General features: G+C 36.5%; 1 protein-coding gene across 1 annotated transcript in view; it reads left to right on the top strand.

Annotated features, from left to right (window-relative positions):
• LOC127942846 (acid-sensing ion channel 1B) overlaps positions 1-19062 on the top strand; it is a 130055-nt gene that overhangs the window by 12736 nt on the left and 98257 nt on the right. The window contains exon 2 of the mRNA XM_052538838.1: positions 3402-3597. Within this exon, the coding sequence (XP_052394798.1) occupies positions 3402-3597 (196 nt within the window). The remainder of the gene's footprint in view (positions 1-3401; positions 3598-19062) is intronic.

The raw sequence follows: 19062 nt of genomic DNA, 5'->3' as shown, positions 1-19062 counted from the left end.
TGAAATATATTTAATCTGTTTTTTTGTTTTGTTTTTTAAAGAGAAACAAACCAAAAATGTTTGTCTTCATAATCTGTCATCAGAAATTAAATATCAAGATGCAAGTCAAAATAGTATTAATTCGTACTAGTTTTTAATAATTAGTATTATTACAGGCAGAATCAAAAATGACTATCTACATATTGTTGTTATCTATGAATAAAGTAAAGCCCTGCGCATTATTTTGTTTTGTTAAACTGTAGTTGTGAAGTGAAATGGCATGTGAATGAAGTTTCACGTTGATTTGAAATATTGCTGTCTTTTTTAAATGAAAAAGATTTGGTTTGAAGAGAATGATTAACATGCCACTTATGATATCCCAGCTAATGAGATCTGCTTCAAGCTTGATGAAATCCACAGCTAACTGACGTTATTGTTCTGACTTGTGGTAATTAATAGCGAGCCCCCCAAACAGGAATTTCGTCCCGTCATGTTACGCACCCCCCTACAGTAAACACAAGATGTTCTCAGCGTCATGCATGTGCATGTGAATGCTATGTGCTCTGATGCTATGAAGAAGAAAAGACTGAAATTCTGAATGTGTCTTCTATTGTCATGTTAGTTTTTATTGAGGTAAAAGAAAGAAATCGATTCTATAATACAGCTATGTTGAATCAGAGCAATTGGATAGCTCGGATCCTTAGATGAGATGTTTGAGATCATACTGAGATCTTTCACTTCTGATTGCAGACAAATCTGAGATCTCTTCTGAAACTTATTTGAGATTACTAGGGTCTTAGGGGAAACTCCTTAAAAATAATCATCAATAATTAACTATCGTCGTGAATTTTTGCTTTAAAGCTTTCAATCTATTTAATGAGAATGATCAAAAATCATACTAGAATTTTTTTTTTATTATTCATAAATTCAGGAGACTTTATATTACCTTCTCATTTGTGACCCTGGAGCACAAAACCAGTCTTAAGTCGCTGGAGTATATGTGTAGCAATAGCCAAAAAAAACAACAACATTGTATTCAAGTTGGGTCAAAATTATAAATTATTATTTTATTCCAAAAATCATTAGAATATTAAGTGAAGATCATGTTCCATGAAGATATCAAAACTTATTTTTTGCTTAGTATTATGCATTGCTAAGAACTTAATTTGGACAACTTTAAAGGTGATTTTCTCAATATTTAGATTTTTGTTTTTTTGCATCCTCAGATTCCAGATTTTCAAATAGCTGTATCTCGACCAAATATCGTCTGATCCTAACAAACCATATGTCAATGGAAAGCTTATTTATTCAGCTTCCAGATTATGGATATGGATAAACCTCAGTTTCGAAAAACTGACCCTTATGATTTGGTTTTGTGATCTAGGGTCACATATGCATTATAATAGTATTGCATTTTATTTATTTATTAAATCACCATGTCAGAGTGAAGTAGTGAGTTTTAATATCACAATGTTAATATAATGTGTGTGTGTGTGTGTGTTTGTATATATACACACACACACACACACACTGAGGGAGGTCTGTGAATAGGGCAGGCGTACAATGGGAGCCCGTCAAGTGCTCTGGTTGTGGTCAGTGTGGACAGCGGGGAACTGACAGCGGTGCAGACTAAGAGGATAATGGGCTGGGAGTGAGACGGGGACGGCTCTCTCTGTGTGTGCTGGCGTGTCTCTCTCGAGTCCGTCTGTCTCACCACCTCCATTAATCTTTTACTTTGGTCTGCAGCTGCCTGACAGCTCGTCTGTGCAGCGAGGGGTTCGAGGAACAGCGACTGAAGGATACTGATGGTCTGACGGAAATTAAACCCCCTCCTTCAAACAGATGTTTTCACACCTGTTTGCTCTCATAAACACCATATGATGTTTCTTACATGTTTCAGAGACTAAACACGTTTTGCTAATTTTATTCAATTAACATGTCACAATATGACTTTATCCAATCTGTTTAATAACATCGCATGTCAGTTACATGAAAGAGTGATGTTTAGTATGAGATTTCAATCTGGCAACCCCATGTTTATTTCCAATCAGCGAGTGGAATCTGTGGTCACGCCGTTAAGGGAGTCTTAATTGCGAGGTTAATTATCTGCGTCACGGCTGAGGTGTGAGCAAACATACTCGTGTGATCTGGGAGCAGTGTTTGGCAGTTGTTTTATTGAGTCTTTTCCTCCTCATCCTTATAGCATCAACGTTTTTAAAACATGAGAACAAAAGAGTCATTTATTCATTTTGTTGTGGCCGCGCATGCGCAACATCCTTTTGTTCGTTGTTTTTCTAAATCTTTTGCTGGATTAGTATACCCAAATTACATATATGTGACGCTGAACCACAAAACCAGTCATAATATTTTTTCAAAACATCATCCGAAAGTTGAACAAATAAGCATTGCATTGATGTATGTTTTGTTCTGATCAGACAATATTTGGCTGAGATACAACTATTTGAAAATCTGGAATCTGGAGTGCAAAAAAAATAAATACAAATAAATAATAAAAAATCCTAATATTTCCAAATGAAGTTTTTAGCAATGCATATTACTGATAAAAAAAATTATTTTTATATATTCACATTAGGAATTTTACTAAATATCTTTATGGAACATGATCTTTACTTAATATCCTAATGATTTTTGGCATAAAAAAATAATAATTTTGAACCATACAATGTATTTTTGGCTATTGCTACAAATATTTGCCAGAGACTCAAGACTGGTTTAGTGCTCCAGGGTCACAAGCCTTTATGACTTTATTACTGTGCGCTTTATTATACGCAAGCTGCCTACTCCCAATCCCAATGCAGCCCTCAACTGTGAAGTGTCATATCGGTGAACAATTGCTGCTTATGATACTTGTAGTGCACTTCAAACTAAACAACATTCTGCTTACGATGTTATAAAATTACGAGGTGATTTAGTTGACATGCTTTATGCCTCTATAAACAATACCATTTTATGTCAAGAATGTTATAATGTTATCAAAATGTAAAATGAGTTGATGGTAAATGTTCTTTGGCTAGTCATATAACTTCTTATACATGTAATCACTTGCAAAATCTCTTCATATATGGAGTTCTTAAATTATTGATGCATTCACATTCATTGTCAAGCACACTAAAGTACTTAATTAACACAATTTGCTGCCTACTTCAAATGAATACTTTTTTTTTTGTATATTTGTTAACTTTAATATGTTGCATTTGAGTGAAAACTTGCATATTACTTGAGATTTCACATCACGGTCTGTCAGGTCTGGAAGTTTAGTGTTTTTTTGTTTAGTTTTTTTCTGTTGAGGGCAGACAGGAAAGTATGGGAGTATGTCCATTGATGGTACCATGGTAAGTGATTGTCATTCAGTGTGCTAGACTCTACATGCTTTTCTAAAGGAAGGCATCTTATCTTATCAGGTATGAGATCCGCGATACACACTTGGTGGAGGAGAGCGTTATGATGACCCTGAAGGATAAGGCGGACTTCTCCGTCTTCAAGCCCCGTCCCTTCAACATGCGCGAGTTCTACGATCGAACGGGCCACGACATTAAAGAAATGCTGCTGTCCTGCTACTTCAGAGGAGTCGAATGCAGCGCCGAAGACTTCTCAGTGGTAAGAACGGAAAAGGACGGAATCTGATTGGTGGTGACTGGAACTATGGGAAAAATTTTTGTTTTCTTGTCTGTATTTTGGTTTTTTTTTGTACTATAGATTTTTTTGGACTTGTCTTCTTAAGGTCATGTGTTGAGTTCATACAGTTGTACTAAAGCGAGCATTGCTGCCTAGTGAGATAGTTAGAGATTATTTCTACCTGTGAGGTCCTATCGATCTGATCCTCAGGTAATATCATTAAGAGGCCTCACTTAAAAGATTCCTTTATTCCCCTGGTGATCCACGGATAAGAATTCTGGAATGGGGTCTTGCTTTATCTGATTGATGGCATCTGTAGAGGGAAAGTTGTTTTATTTTCCAGTATAGATGTTATAACTTTTTTTTTTTTAAGCACAATTTTTTTTTATCCAAACATGTACGGTTGCAAAAATTGCAGTTTTGTAGAGTGCAATGATAACTTTTGATTGACCATGAGCATTTAATAAAAATTAGTTTAAAGGTCCCGTTCTTCGTGATCCCATGTTTTAAACATTAGTTAGTGTGTAATGTTGTTGTTAGAGTATAAATAATATCTGTAAAATTCTAAAGCTCAAAGTTCAATGCCAAGCGAGATATTTTATTTAATAGAATTCGCCTACAACGAACGACCCGTTTGGAATACATCCCTCTAGTTTTTTGACTAACCTCCGCCCACATGAATACACAAAAAAGGGGGTGTGGTCTTTTTGCGCTCCGACGGAGTAGAAGAAGAGGTGCGTTTGAATAGTGTGTTTGTCACCATGTCGTCAAAACGCTGTTATTTTCATCTCGGAGCCCAATCACCTTTGTTTGGGCTTCCCAGGGACGCTGTACTTGGAGATTAATGGTTACAATTTATGTTTAACTCGGTTCCTGAAAATTATAATCCACATGTAAAACTATGTGCAGCACATTTTGCGGAGAACAGCTTCCTAAATCTCAATCAGTTTAATGCCGGATTCGCACAAAGATTATTCTTGAAAGATGGAGCAGTTCCCTCTTTGTCTGGAGAAGGTGTTGTTTATGGACCACAACCGGTAAGTGTATTTTATTATTTAAGTTGGTGCGTTTAACAGTTTCTGTTAATTTATTACACAAAGGGCAACGCTGTTTAGCTTTGTTAACTAGATGTTAGGGCTGTGCAAAAAAAAAAAAAAGTGATTTTCATGTGCATCTCGTCAGTAAAAACGCTCCTGTGATTATAAGTAGATCTCCAGCGCATGCTCCTGCCCACTTGCTTCTCAAAACTAGCCAATCGCGTTTGCAGGAGGGCAGCGCGCGCTCAGCTGCTGTCGAATCACAACACAGGAACCGCTGGCACAATCAGCACTCGTCACGTATTTCTGAAGGAGGGACTTCATAGAACAAGGAAGACATCAGCCCATTTTTGTGACAGTGAAAACAGCGGTATACAGATAGGTAATTGTGAAAAATACTGTGTTTTTGACATGCGAAACATAAACACATATTGAATATTGAACACTGTAAACACAATCAAAGCTTCAAAAAAGCATGAAAAACGGGACCTTAAATTATTTATTTTAATGAACGCTCGAGCATTGAGATTGCTAGTTTAATTGAATCTTTAAGACGTTATCGTCCTGGTTAACGTGAATGACTAGGATGGAAAGGATTTTTAAGCTGAGCTGTGTCCATACATCAGTTTAAAGAGCTGTGTGAGAGGACCGTATTGATTATTGATGAGAGGCGATTAATTAGTGTTACTCTCATGAGAGATGAACCCTGACATTAAGTGCTGCAGAAGATCTAAACGAAGTGCAGTGCAAGTCTGAGTTTGTGTTCGATTTATTTATCTGAAATTTGCTAACTCAGCTATTTTCACATTCATTTATAATTTAATGCTTTGCGAAGCTTATTTTCATTCCATGCAGAAATCTCATGTTTTAGCCACTATAGAGATGTTTCTGTGGTTGTTTCTTGATTCTCACATGCTTTCAGTCATATTCCATAACATCCGATTATTTAATATATAATTGTAGGTTAATTAATAGTTGACTTGTTTTTGCAATAAAAAAAAGTGATTTGCATTTTCTTACAATGCAAGAATGTACCGTATTTTTCGGACTATAAGTCGCACCTGAGCATAAGTTGCATCAGTCCAAAAATACGTCATGATGAGGAAAAACACATATATAAGTCGCACTGGACTATAAGTCGCATTTATTTAAAACTAAGAGAAAGCATTACCATCTACAGCCGCGAGAGGGCGCTCTATGTTTTCAGTGTAGGCTACAGGAGCACTGAGCAGCATAGAGCGCCCTCTCGCGGCTGGAGATGGTAATTCTTTCTCTTGGTTTATATTTCTTAGTTCATTTCTCTTGGTTCATGTCAAATTAATTTTGATAAATAAGTCGCACCTGACAATAAGTCGCAGGACCAGCCAAACTATGAAAAAAAATGTGACTTCTACCGGAAAATACGGTACACATTTGCATCTCTCAGTGTAAGATTCAACACATTTACCTCAAGAATGACCTGTTTTGGCTGCTTAAGGTTTTTGAGTGATCTGTTGCTTTATAAGTTTTTCACATCACTAAAGCTTTTGTGGATTTTTTGAAGACCAGAAGATGGTTTTCTAAAGAACCTTAAAACGTAATAATCTAATTTCCACCTATATCAATGGTATTCAAACTGTGACGCATTAAAATAGATTTGTGTTAAATTTGTAATTCCTTTCATTTTGTACTTGTATATTACATCTTTTGTTTTTGTTTGAAGAAAAGACTAAAAGACATCCATTACTCCCATTTTTTTATGAACTTTACACAAGCAGGTGAATCCTTTCAAGTAAAATAATTGCTTTACCTAATTTATTTAAATATCTCCTGATAAAATAAAAATATTTTCTCAGTGTTCGTTTTCAGTGGTGTGTGCGCTGTGTGAAACATTTGAGCTCATTATAGGAACCTCAGCCTGTTTTGCTGACCTCATGCTCTTGGAGAATCAAAAGGTCCTTCTAATGACCTGCAGGACACGGCTGTCATGCATATAAACCTGAGTTTTAAAAGCGTATGTTGAGACGTAAGCGAGCATCTGTGCCGTTTGCTTCAGTGTCCTGGTGGACCCATAAGCCCCGGCGGCTGTGTGTGACCCCTGTACGAGTGTGAGTGTGTGTGTTTGTGCTGATGTTGAACAGCTCAGCAGAGAGCAGTAACGCTGTCTGTCTGATGTTTGTTTATAGTCTTCCTATCTATAGTTTTTTCTAACGTTCATTAATTCGTTTTCTTTGTTCTATTGTTCTACCCAGCGTCCTGTCTGTCGTTCTTCATTCAATGTCTATTTTTCTATTGTTAGTTAGTTCTCTCCGTCTAGCATTCTGCCTGTTGTTCGTTCATTTAATCTATCTTTTTCTAATTTATTTTAGTAAGCCACTTTAGGAGTTATTTAGCTGCTTTCCAAAATTGAGTTTTATTGTGCATCTGTCGAAAACGGTCAAGTCTTGTATTTCTTGGTAGATGTTCCACCTCCAAACTCTCATTATATGAAGCCACAGAAGACCAGAAGGGCCGTTTGGTGCAGGTTCCTTCAGCGAGGCAACACTGCAACCTAAAAACAGGCCCGAGTCCAGTCTGAGTTCAAGTGTGTGTTGAGACGGCTCGGTCCGCTGCTCCCTGACTGGGAAATATCCAGCCTGTGCACTTCAGTTTAGCATATTCTACCTTTATCCCTAGATTAATAGGCTATAGAAATTTCAGCAGTTTCTCAATATTACTCTAGCGATTTCTAATGCAACACTAAGACGTCTCTTGTGGCCATTTTAACCTCGTGTTGTGGTTTCTGAAAAAGCCTGGCTTGTCTTTGGATATTACAAACAGCTAAATGATTGTTATTTAATGCTAGGCAGTCCATTTTTAAAATCAAATTAAAGACTTAATATTCTTGTTACTTACTCAAATTATTTACATATATCAGTCGGTCCTGAGAGAAGCTGCCGAATGAAGACTTCACAACATTGGGGCTTATGAGAAAATGTGCTGCTGGCTGCTAGTACCCTCCTTTTCCCATATCTTGTTATTTGTCATTTTATTTTGGAAAGGCAGATGTGTGAATGAGGGAGTGGGAGGGTGCATCGGCTCACGGCGTAATAGCTTTAAACCAGAGAATACACTACTGCTTGTACACAAATAGAAAACAAGACTGTTTTTCTTACCCCATTGGCAGATTATTAAACTTCTTTCAAGCCAAAACTCAATTCATTTGTTTTTTTGTTTTTTTGTAAAGCACTCAGATCAAACTAGAAACCTTGCAGCAAGTGGATTAAACAAACAATTTGAGCACTTTAGCGACAATGGAGCAACATGGCAACACCCCCAGAAACTGCACACAACGCATTAAACCACTCCAGATGATCTCATAACAATGTGGTAAACACTCAGAACACCTTAGCAACCTCTCGGCCCCATAGTTAACAACTTGGCAACCACCCAAAGGACACTAGCAACTGGCGCAATGCATTAAACCACTCAAAACACCCCAGAGACTTCATAGCTATGTGTTAAAACACCTAAGCAGCTGTTCTGCAACATGGCAAAGCCTTGGTAACCACTCAGAACATGCTAAAACCATTCAGAACACCCTAATGACCTTACAGCAATTAAAATGAAAACTGTCATAAATTACTCGCCCTCATGTCGTTCCAAACGCATAAGATCTTTATCTTCGGAGCACAAATATATAGATATTTTGATGGCGTTCGATGAACATCCTTGCAACCTTATAGCGATATATTAAAACACACTAGAAAACATTATATTCAACATGGGGGCAGCTCTGGCCTAATGGTTAGAGAGTTGGGTTTGTAACCCGAAGGTTGCAGGTTCGAGTCCTGGTGTTGGCAGGAGTTGTAGGTGGGAGGCTGTGAATGAACAATGCTCTCTTCCACCCTCAATACTCATGTCTGAAGTGCTTTTGAGCAAAGCACTGAACCCTCAGTTGCTCCCCGGGTGCTCGATCTATATCTGCCCACTGCTCTGGGTGGGTGTGTGTGTGCTCACTTCTCACTGCTGTGTGTGTGCACATGGATGGGTTAAATGCAGAGCACCAATTTCGAGTATGGGTTACCATACTTGGCAAATGTCACGACTTTCACATCGTTGTGGGGTGTTTTTGACGTGTAGTCGCATTTTTTTTTTTTTTTCAGAATTTGAAAGAAAATTGTTAATTTCCTATCTATTAATTTTTGGATTTATTTAGATGGAGAGCCTCTGCTTCCTCTCGCCTCTTTAGGTGTTGCATTCTGCCTCATGTACGCGGGTCTTATGAATGCGAGATGTGTTTGATGGACAATTCAACAGGGCTCAGCGCTTCACGTGTGTGTGTGTGTGTGTGTTCCCGTTCGATCAAACTGGCCTACCTTTCTTCAGATCTCTTGATTTTTTTTGTATTCCTCTTGTCTCTCCCTCTCTCGAAGCACTTCGATGTGAATGGACGTGTTTGTTCTGTTACCAGTACTACGAAAAAATACGAAGCCGCTCTGACCATATTAGCTCTTCTTTTGTGATTCAAAGTTTGTGAAGGAAGGTTTTTTTCCCCTCTGTCTCTCAGAGTGCGATTACTCTCCCTCACAAATAAAAACGTAGGATGGGAAATTGGAGGCCCTTTATGAGTTTAGGCAAAGCCGATTACTTTTACTTCCTAATAAACAGCATTTGAGACCGGCCTAATTTGAAATTTTGATGTGCAACCGAGTGAAAAGATTCCTTGCTTTGCATAGCCGCCTATTCCATTGTATTTTCAAAGCCATGCTCAAATATATTATATTTATTTTCATAATCATCCGGCAGATTCTTGGTCTTCCTGATCCACTAAATAATCCTGTAAGGCTTTTTACCCTCATAAAGATCCACAGAGTTATTCTTGTTTATTACAAACAATAACTGCAACTTTTAGAAACCTGAAAGGAAACTGCTTTTTTATTTTAGATTAATGGTTGAGTACATTGGTTTGTGGCTATGGTTTTTCCTTTGTCTCTCTTTCTCTCATTTGTATGTGGTGGTTGATGAGAGGTGATATTTCATCTTCATCATGTCAGAGGGAAATAGTAACGCTGGCATACCGGCCAAGAGGTCAGATGGTGAACATGCATGTTGTGCTGACACGACCCCTGCTGCACATTGAGCCCCGTAACCTGCTGCTAACACACACACACACACACACACACACACGCTCACTTTTACTGACCACACATGATTCAACTACAGATTTGAGGTGAGGATTAAATTCCTGAATGAGTCAGCTGACTGTTAATTTGTTTTTGAATGAATACATTTTAACAAATCGATTAAACACATTCAATGACTCATATATAAAAGGCACTTGATTTACTCATGAGTGAATTACTGTTTTAACAAATAATTTGAGTTGAATGACTAACCATTTTAATTGAATAATTAAATGACTAAGACAACTACACTCACCAGTTTTGTCCCTGAATTTACTAGTGTATTTAAACAAATTGGTTGAACAAATGACTCAATGACTCATTCGTTTCAGAAAGAAACTGTGTGAACCAATCAGTTAAACAGATTATTTAACAACTCATAACAGATATTTTATTCCTGAATAAATTAGTGCATGATTCATTGACTCACTCATAAAGGCAGTCACTTGATTCATTCCGAAATAAATAGTGTTGAACAAATTGTTTGAAGGAATGTAAAAGAAAATCTGTTGTTGAACATATCATTTGTATAAAAACTTCATCTAAATGAATAAATGTGTTTTGGAAGAAATCAGCTGATTGTCTCTGAGTCAGTTTAACTTATTTGTCATTAAATTAAACAGAAAATCTTTGCCAGTTAATGATGCAACCTGGAGAAAGAGTCATGAAAGATGCATAATTATTTAATCATGATGTAAAATGATTAAAATGATGATGAGTTTTATTGTCTTAGAACAATCATTCAGAAATCCAGGATGCATTGCCCAAGCTGTCTTTTTGTTTTAATGTGAAAAACTGAAAAATGTTTTCCATTTAGACCATTTATTTATTGTACTAATTTGCATTCTTGTGAAATTCAGCTCCGACTGCAATCCCACTAATTGAGTAAAACAGAATATAAAATTCAGTGGTGGTACTTCACACTTCAACAAACCACAATCTATTAAAAGCAATTACAAAAAGTCGATCAAGCTTTAATGATGACAGAATAGCTTAGGCTGAAGAGAAAATCTGAAATCACACAGGATGTGATATGATCATTCGATCAATTTCCCATGAACCTTTGGGTTGATCATTTAACTTGGTTAAACTGAATCTATTAAGTGATCATCAAGGATAATTAGACACTAATAAAACGTTTTGCATCTCCAGTGCCTTCATAGAAAGATATTGAATCTGCTCCCCTCGTTGCTTAACAAATCAATATCCCAAAACTAACAAAACACAGCCACCGTTAAGAACGAAAAGTCACACATGAGGTCCTTCATACCTCAATAGCTTCTCTAAAACTGTAAATGGAGCAGTATAACTTCTCACTCCTGTCTTGGACCTCACAGAGGACCCATAGTGAAAACATCAGACCCTCTCGTCCCCTAAAGACCCTGTCCCTCATTAGTCATGCATTTATAATTCACCAGTCGGATCTAATAGATCTCTACAGTAATGGAGAATTGATTGATTTGGCCTGGAAAGGGGTTGTGGGAATCATAACAGCGAGAGCTGAGGTCTCCAACGAGCCCTGAATGAAAATGAAGACATCGGAGGGATTTAAAGACATAGAACGCCATACAAGAACTTCAAGAGCTTGTGAACTTCAACTAATGCACTTAGTGACGCAGGATGGAAGCGTGCAAAGTTTTTGATCAATTCTGGGTACAATTTCAAGCGGTTAGACAGCTAGACACTATCTGAAGCCCAGCAAGTGTCTAGCCAATAGATGGATTGATTCATGCCCGTTATCAATGTTCCTGCAGTCCTGTGGAGAAAGACATTGAGGAATGCATTGGATGGCTCAATAACAACAACCTCATGCGCCAAGTACAAGTGGGCGGGGCTACAGACAGTGAGGGGAAGGCTTAACCAATCAGATGTTTTGTGACTACAAACAGAAGACGTTTTCAACTGGGGGTCAAAGTAACATTTCTGTACTAGATCCATTTCCAGTCATGTGATTTCCCACACCAATCAGCTTCAAACTGATCTTTTAATGTGTACGTATTTAATGCACATTTTTAAAGCTAACCACAGATCGGTTTCAAAATCTACTGAGCTAATACATTCTCATAACCACATTCTAAGAGTCTGAGAAAATTACTACAAATAATACAATTAAAAAAAATTACAAATAGCTAATTCAGTATCTAAACACTAAAATACCACTGCACACTAGGTTTTGAAACTGATCTGATGTCTTCCTATCAGAATAATTACATTTAGCTGAACATACGGTACAAATGAACACAAATTATTCAGTACAGAAATAGATCTTAATTACAGGCCTCTGTTGTAACGTTCAAACATATTGAGTGAAACAAGCTTCAGTGGCTTCAATACATCTGAGCTGTTTGCCAATACATATTCATTAATTATAACTGCATGCAATTTCGCTCTGATTGAATCTGCTTTGCCGAAGGAGATCGTTATCATAAAGACTCAAGTTAGCAGCAGACTGGCCACTGGTATTAACCTCTTAAATTAAACGAGTCAAGTGTTCACAAGTTCAAACAAGTCTTTGACAATCAGATATATTTGCAGTAGGGCTGGGCAATAATTCGATAACGATAATTATCACAAAATAATTTTCCTCGATAAAATGATATGAAGATTTCGATAAATGTTCTATATAATGTTTATGTGGTCTATCATATAGAGACCATCTTCAGCATTTAGTTTAGGAACCGTATAAAACTCATCAAGAAATAATTGTCACCTTCACACCTGTGGGCGTCTTTTCTTCAGGCCAGTCATCATGCTTGTAGTAGGTGGTTTCCAGCATTTGGTTCATTGGCTGATGATTCGTATGTTTCTGGCGCTCCAACAGACAAAAAATATAAATAAGCGTACATCTGCCATCGCCAGATGCCACCTATATGATCCATATGGTCCCGACTCATTTTTCCGAGATGGTTTTCCCCAGTGGAAAGGAGATAAACCAGGTCTACGCTTGCCTTTTAAATGTTGCCAGATCCCGCTTGTTTGCTTTACAGCTTTATGACATTTAATTACGCCAAGATCTGTGCGATTCAAAGACAAATTCAATCTAAGGAATCTGTTTAAAGCCATAAATAATGACTTCAGCGGCTGCTGGCCCTGAAAACTCTTGGTTTTTCAATGAAAACGAAGAGGTTTTGGGAATATGAAATGATCTTGAGCAGCTTATTCCTTAAAGAATCAATTATGTACGCTTTGGAGAAGATCAGAAGTGCTCGCCTGGCTTTTCAGAGACAGGAAGTGTGCGTTTGAAATAAGGAAGCTGATGTGTGTGACAGGAACTTATCATTATTGCTCTGGGGAGAGAGAGAAAGAGAGAGGGGAAGTTGGGTGAGAGCAATGGAGAACATCCCTTGCATGCTAAACAGTGATAACCCTTGCCACCCAAAACCTGTCAGGAAACTCCAGGTCTCCTCTGAGACGCTCGCGTCCTGTGCTGGTGAGCAGAGGCATTTGATTTCTAACTGAGAGGATGGTTATCCCAGCGTGATCTATTGTTCAGCACAGCATCTTCAAAAGCAATTGGCTCAGACATGACAACATCTTGATAATCTTACAAATGTTGATTCTAAACATCTATTGGTTTTAAAACATCTGAGTTTCTAATGGTGGTTTTTACTCAAAACACCATTTACACCATTTTCTTGGAGCGTACACGAGAGACCATGGCACGACCAAACCAAAGCTGTTATCAGAAAGTAATGTTGGTCGGCTTGTATCTGTAATAGTGGTCATTCAAGTGTATACAGATCTATGAGGACTAAATAAAATAACTTTTAGAATGAGCAAGAATGGGGCGGCCATCTAAATGATATTAGCTCATTCCCTCTGTCTAGTGTTCAAGGCGATTATGTGACTGTAAAATCTGTGTAAAACACAGGATTCTCTGAGCAACATAAGAATCTGGACGAACGAGTACAATCAGAAAAAAGAAGTTAAAGGTACAATTTGTAAGATATTTGCAGTAAAATATCTAAAAACCACTAGGCTAGTGTTATATATTTTGTCCATCTGATCACTAACAATATCTCTAATGTTTTCAACTACTTGTAAATCATGAGAAAATCCCCATTCTAAACAGTGACACGGGGCAGTGCATTCGCCTGTCGATGACGTTAGTTAGCCCTTTGTTACCGCCTTTACTGACGTACAAATCACATGACAAAAGTGTCGTGGACAAATGTGGCAAAATGCTTCGCAACAAACTTCAACTAGAAAGAGATGCCGATCTCGCTTGTGTTTTACTTGACAGGTGAGTTGTTTTGATTCGTATCTTTACTGAAAACGTATGCTAATATAACGATCAACAAGATTAGTATTATGGGGCATACATGCCAAATGCGGGGAATCACGTCTCTAGACCCATATTCATAGTCTGATCGCGTCTTTTCATTGACTTTGTATGCAGTCTACTCGCGCAAATCGTTGAACTCGCGTTAAAACCATGATTTATCTTTCTGTCTGATTGATGGCCGTCAGCGGTTGGGTAGAAGACAACAAATTCCATCATACCACGCTCCTTATTAGCGCCATCAAACCACGCGATTGTTATTGTTTTGATAGTGTGCCCTCTAGTGGCAGGTCCTACAACCAGGATCTTTAACGAGCAGTCAAATGTCAGAAGCAGGAGAATTAGAAATGGACAATCAACTGACTGATATCAACTTAAATTCAAGGTCATAATAAAATGCTGCCAGATTAGAGTTTAAATTAAATTAAATTACTTTGCGCACCAAAAAGACCCGAAAACACAGGAACCCTTCAACTGCCATTGGATACGTTACATTTTATTGTTATAGTTTCTTAAATTATTAGTTGTAATTACAGTATGATTTTTTTTATGAATAATTTTCTTCAGCAAGGATGCATTAAATTGTTCAAAAGTAACTGTAGAGATGATGTTTCAAACTATTTCAATTTCAAAGAAACCAATGAAATATCGTTTCCACAGATTTAAGCAACAAACGGTTTTCATCAAAGCAATTACATTTTAAAATATATTCAAATAGAAATATCTTATTTTTAAATTGTATAAATGTCATTATTACTGTTTTTACTGCATTTCTGATCAAATAAATGCAACTTCGGTGAGCAGAAGAGACTTTAGTTTATACCTTCATCCAGTAATATCCATCTCATGTGTTTTTCTCCGTTCTGTTCTTTGCTGCTTGAACGTGTCAGTGATATAAGCTCAAGGTTTTCAGAGTCTGGCTCTGCTCCTAATGATGGTGATGCTTTTTCTCTCTGTTAGTTTTGGCTCCAGTCCCTTTTTTCTCTTCCTCTGGTCTAAAACACACTTGCGTCTTTGCCGTTTCCTCTCGTTCTGAAGGCAAACCTTACATGTTGCACTCGGTGGGAGGTTTGAATAACCTTTGCTCAAGTACAGAAAGGTTTTTGGCAGCCGTGAAAGGACATCTAAAGGCTGTACTTTAGCGAGTAACACCTTTATTGTGCATCTCTCAACAGTCTCTTTGTTACACTTCTGAAATGATAAATTAATGGACCAGAATTAAATTGATTGAATTCAATTATGTCATGTCACGGAGTGCAAAGGCCGTAATGTTGTGTTCGTTCAGTCAGTTTGACTCATTCAGTTTTGAAAGTGCTCTTCTTGAGATTTTGTGAATGTTTCTCATCTAGGGTAATGAATGTGCAAGCACTGTTTCGACACACGTGTTTTGGAAAGGCTGTACAAACTTTAGAATTTGGGTCAAAATTAGCTTTTTGTTTCCATGCAGTTTGCCCCCTAAAAAATCAGTACTCTAAAAAGAGTCAGGTGTTTAAAAAAGAAACCGGAAAACTTTATTGCAGCTTGTCAATCACTAAAATATGCTCTTGTGAAATGTAAGACTCAAACTTTGCTCAACTGAGACTCGACTTCTGAACGAAAGTGCACTTTCTGTTTTTCTTTATTTAGAGTTTTTTGGTTGTTAGTTGGTTTGGAAAGTATTTTTTTTATTTTATTTTATTTTTAGTTACTAGACTGATGAGGAATTGAAAAGTAGAAAAAAATATGTATTATTAAATTATTTCTGTATTTACTTCTGCATTTATTTTTTTATTCAAGTAATAAAATATTTTAAGCTATTTAAATAATAATAAAACAATCATTTTGAGTGAAAACAATTGTAATTTTAAACTTATCTAAAATCAAAAATTTCTTATATATATATATGATAGCTTGTCAGAGATAAAATAAATAAATAAAAAATAAAAAATAATAATAAAAAATAAATTAAAAACAAAAGTTACCATAAAAGCTTTACATGCAAATGCTAATTATAATGATCTAAATTTTCCAAAATATTTAATTTACCTTAAAACAGCTCTTTTAAAGTGTAAAAGCAAACAACAACAAAAATGTGTATATATATATATATATATATATATATATATATATATATATATATATATATATATATATATATATATATACAGTATTGTTCAAAATAATAGCAGTACAATGTGACTAACCAGAATAATCAAGGTTTTTCGTATATTTTTTTATTGCTACGTGGCAAACAAGTTACCAGTAGGTTCAGTAGATTCTCAGAAAACAAATGAGACCCAGCATTCATGATATGCACGCTCTTAAGGCTGTGCAATTGGGCAATTAGTTGAATTAGTTGAAAGGGGTGTGTTCAAAAAAATAGCAGTGTGGCATTCAATCACTGAGGTCATCAATTTTGTGAAGAAACAGGTGTGAATCAGGTGGCCCCTATTTAAGGATGAAGCCAACACTTGTTGAACATGCATTTGAAAGCTGAGGAAAATGGGTCGTTCAAGACATTGTTCAGAAGAACAGCGTACTTTGATTAAAAAGTTGATTAGAGAGGGGAAAACCTATAAAGAGGTGCAAAAAATGATAGGCTGTTCAGCTAAAATGATCTCCAATGCCTTAAAATGGAGAGCAAAACCAGAGAGACGTGGAAGAAAACGGAAGACAACCATCAAAATGGATAGAAGAATAACCAGAATGGCAAAGGCTCAGCCAATGATCACCTCCAGGATGATCAAAGACAGTCTGGAGTTACCTGTAAGTACTGTGACAGTTAGAAGACGTCTGTGTGAAGCTAATCTATTTTCAAGAATCCCCCGCAAAGTCCCTCTGTTAAAAAAAAGGCATGTGCAGAAGAGGTTACAATTTGCCAAAGAACACATCAACTGGCCTAAAGAGAAATGGAGGAACATTTTGTGGACTGATGAGAGTAAAATTGTTCTTTTTGGGTCCAAGGGCCACAGGCAGTTTGTGAGACGACCCCCAAACTCTGAATTCAAGCCACAGTACACAGTGAAGACAGTGAAGCATGGAGGTGCAAGCATCATGGTATGGGCATGTTTCTCCTACTATGGTGTTGGGCCTATTTATCGCATACCAGGGATCATGGATCAGTTTGCATATGTTAAAATACTTGAAGAGGTCATGTTGCCCTATGCTGAAGAGGACATGCCCTTGAAATGGTTGTTTCAACAAGACAATGACCCAAAACACACTAGTAAACGGGCAAAGTCTTGGTTCCAAACCAACAAAATTAATGTTATGGAGTGGCCAGCCCAATCTCCAGACCTTAATCCAATTGAGAACTTGTGGGGTGATATCAAAAATGCTGTTTCTGAAGCAAAACCAAGAAATGTGAATGAATTGTGGAATGTTGTTAAAGAATCATGGAGTGGAATAACAGCTGAGAGGTGCCACAAGTTGGTTGACTCCATGCCACACAGATGTCAAGCAGTTTTAAAAAACTGTGGTCATACAACTAAATATTAGTTTAGTGATTCACAGGATTGCTAAATCCCAGAAAAAAAAAATGTTTGTACAAAATAGTTTTGAGTTTGTACAGTCAAAGGTAGACACTGCTATTTTTTTGAACACACCCCTTTCAACTAATTGCCCAATTGCACAGCCTTAAGAGCGTGCATATCATGAATGCTGGGTCTTGTTTGTTTTCTGAGAATCTACTGAACCTACTGGTAACTTGTTTGCCACGTAGCAATAAAAAATATACTAAAAACCTTGATTATTCTGGTTAGTCACATTGTACTGCTATTATTTTGAACAATACTGTATATATATATATATATATATATATATATATATATATATATATATATATACATATATATATATATATATACACATTTTTGTTGTCGTTATATATATATTATTATTATTATTATTATTTTTTTTTTATTTTTTTTTTTAAGACACACAAATCTTGTTTTTCATCAAATTTAATATAAACAAATGTGGGTCTGTTTTAGTTATACCCATTTTTTTTTTTTTTACACCACAGAAGAGTTAAGCCATCCATGTTTGATGATATCTCATGGTTGTATGATTCTGCCGAACGTGTCCAGAAGAGCGTTGTATGACATGAATCGGGGTTTACGCTCCCCTCCATGTTCATGTTCTCACATTTCTCTCGGCTACAGGCCACTGCTCGTGTTGTGTACGGTGTGGTGGTTCTGGCTCACAGTGCAGCTAATGCATCGGCCCCCTGTCGTCCTGCAGGCCTCGATCCAGTGGTGCGACACTGGACCCCTGCTGTGCTCGGACCACCACGAGAGATTTCTGTCTTCAGTCTCAGGAAGCAGCACTCACTCATCCAGAAGCACACAAGCGCTGCTGACAGTCAGTCAGGATTTGATTCAGTCTCGACTTGTACAGACGATGAGTATATGTTAAAAACACTACTGTAGGGCTGCAGTTTACATGCTGCAAATCACCGATCAGCAGTGGAAATATACATGTAGTTATTTATAGTAAAACAAACAAAAAGTTTTTTTAATGTTTTACTTTTAAAGTCATAATTACTAGATGTGATTTTTTTTTAACACTGAGAAATTTTACGCAAATGTAATATTCTGTCCTAATATTGTATCATATCACATTTACAAACATTATATGCATGTAAATGCATTAAAAAATTAATATATTTTTTAATACGTTACAGTGTGAAAAAACAATGTCAAGCTTATTAAATATTTAAGAACAAATATTTAGGAAATATTTATATTATATATTATAATAACATTTCAATATTTATCAGTTGCCTGAAAATGATGGCAGATGATTTATATACATTCGAAGAGTGGTTCCATGCTTATTAAATATTTTAGAAGACAATTTGAGCATAGCAGCATTTGTATTATTTATGAATTATTTTTTACAGAATAAATCAAGTCACTATATTATAGGATATACAGTATAACTGCTATATATATTTTTTTTATAGCTGCTGTATTATTTTTTTATTTTATTTTTTTTGTATAAA

This window comes from Carassius gibelio, chromosome A22, assembly GCF_023724105.1.
Source record: "Carassius gibelio isolate Cgi1373 ecotype wild population from Czech Republic chromosome A22, carGib1.2-hapl.c, whole genome shotgun sequence".
In the NCBI taxonomy this organism is placed as follows: Eukaryota; Metazoa; Chordata; class Actinopteri; order Cypriniformes; family Cyprinidae; genus Carassius; species Carassius gibelio.
Note: the sequence above shows the minus strand (reverse complement) of the source record. Positions and strands in the feature narration are given on the sequence as shown.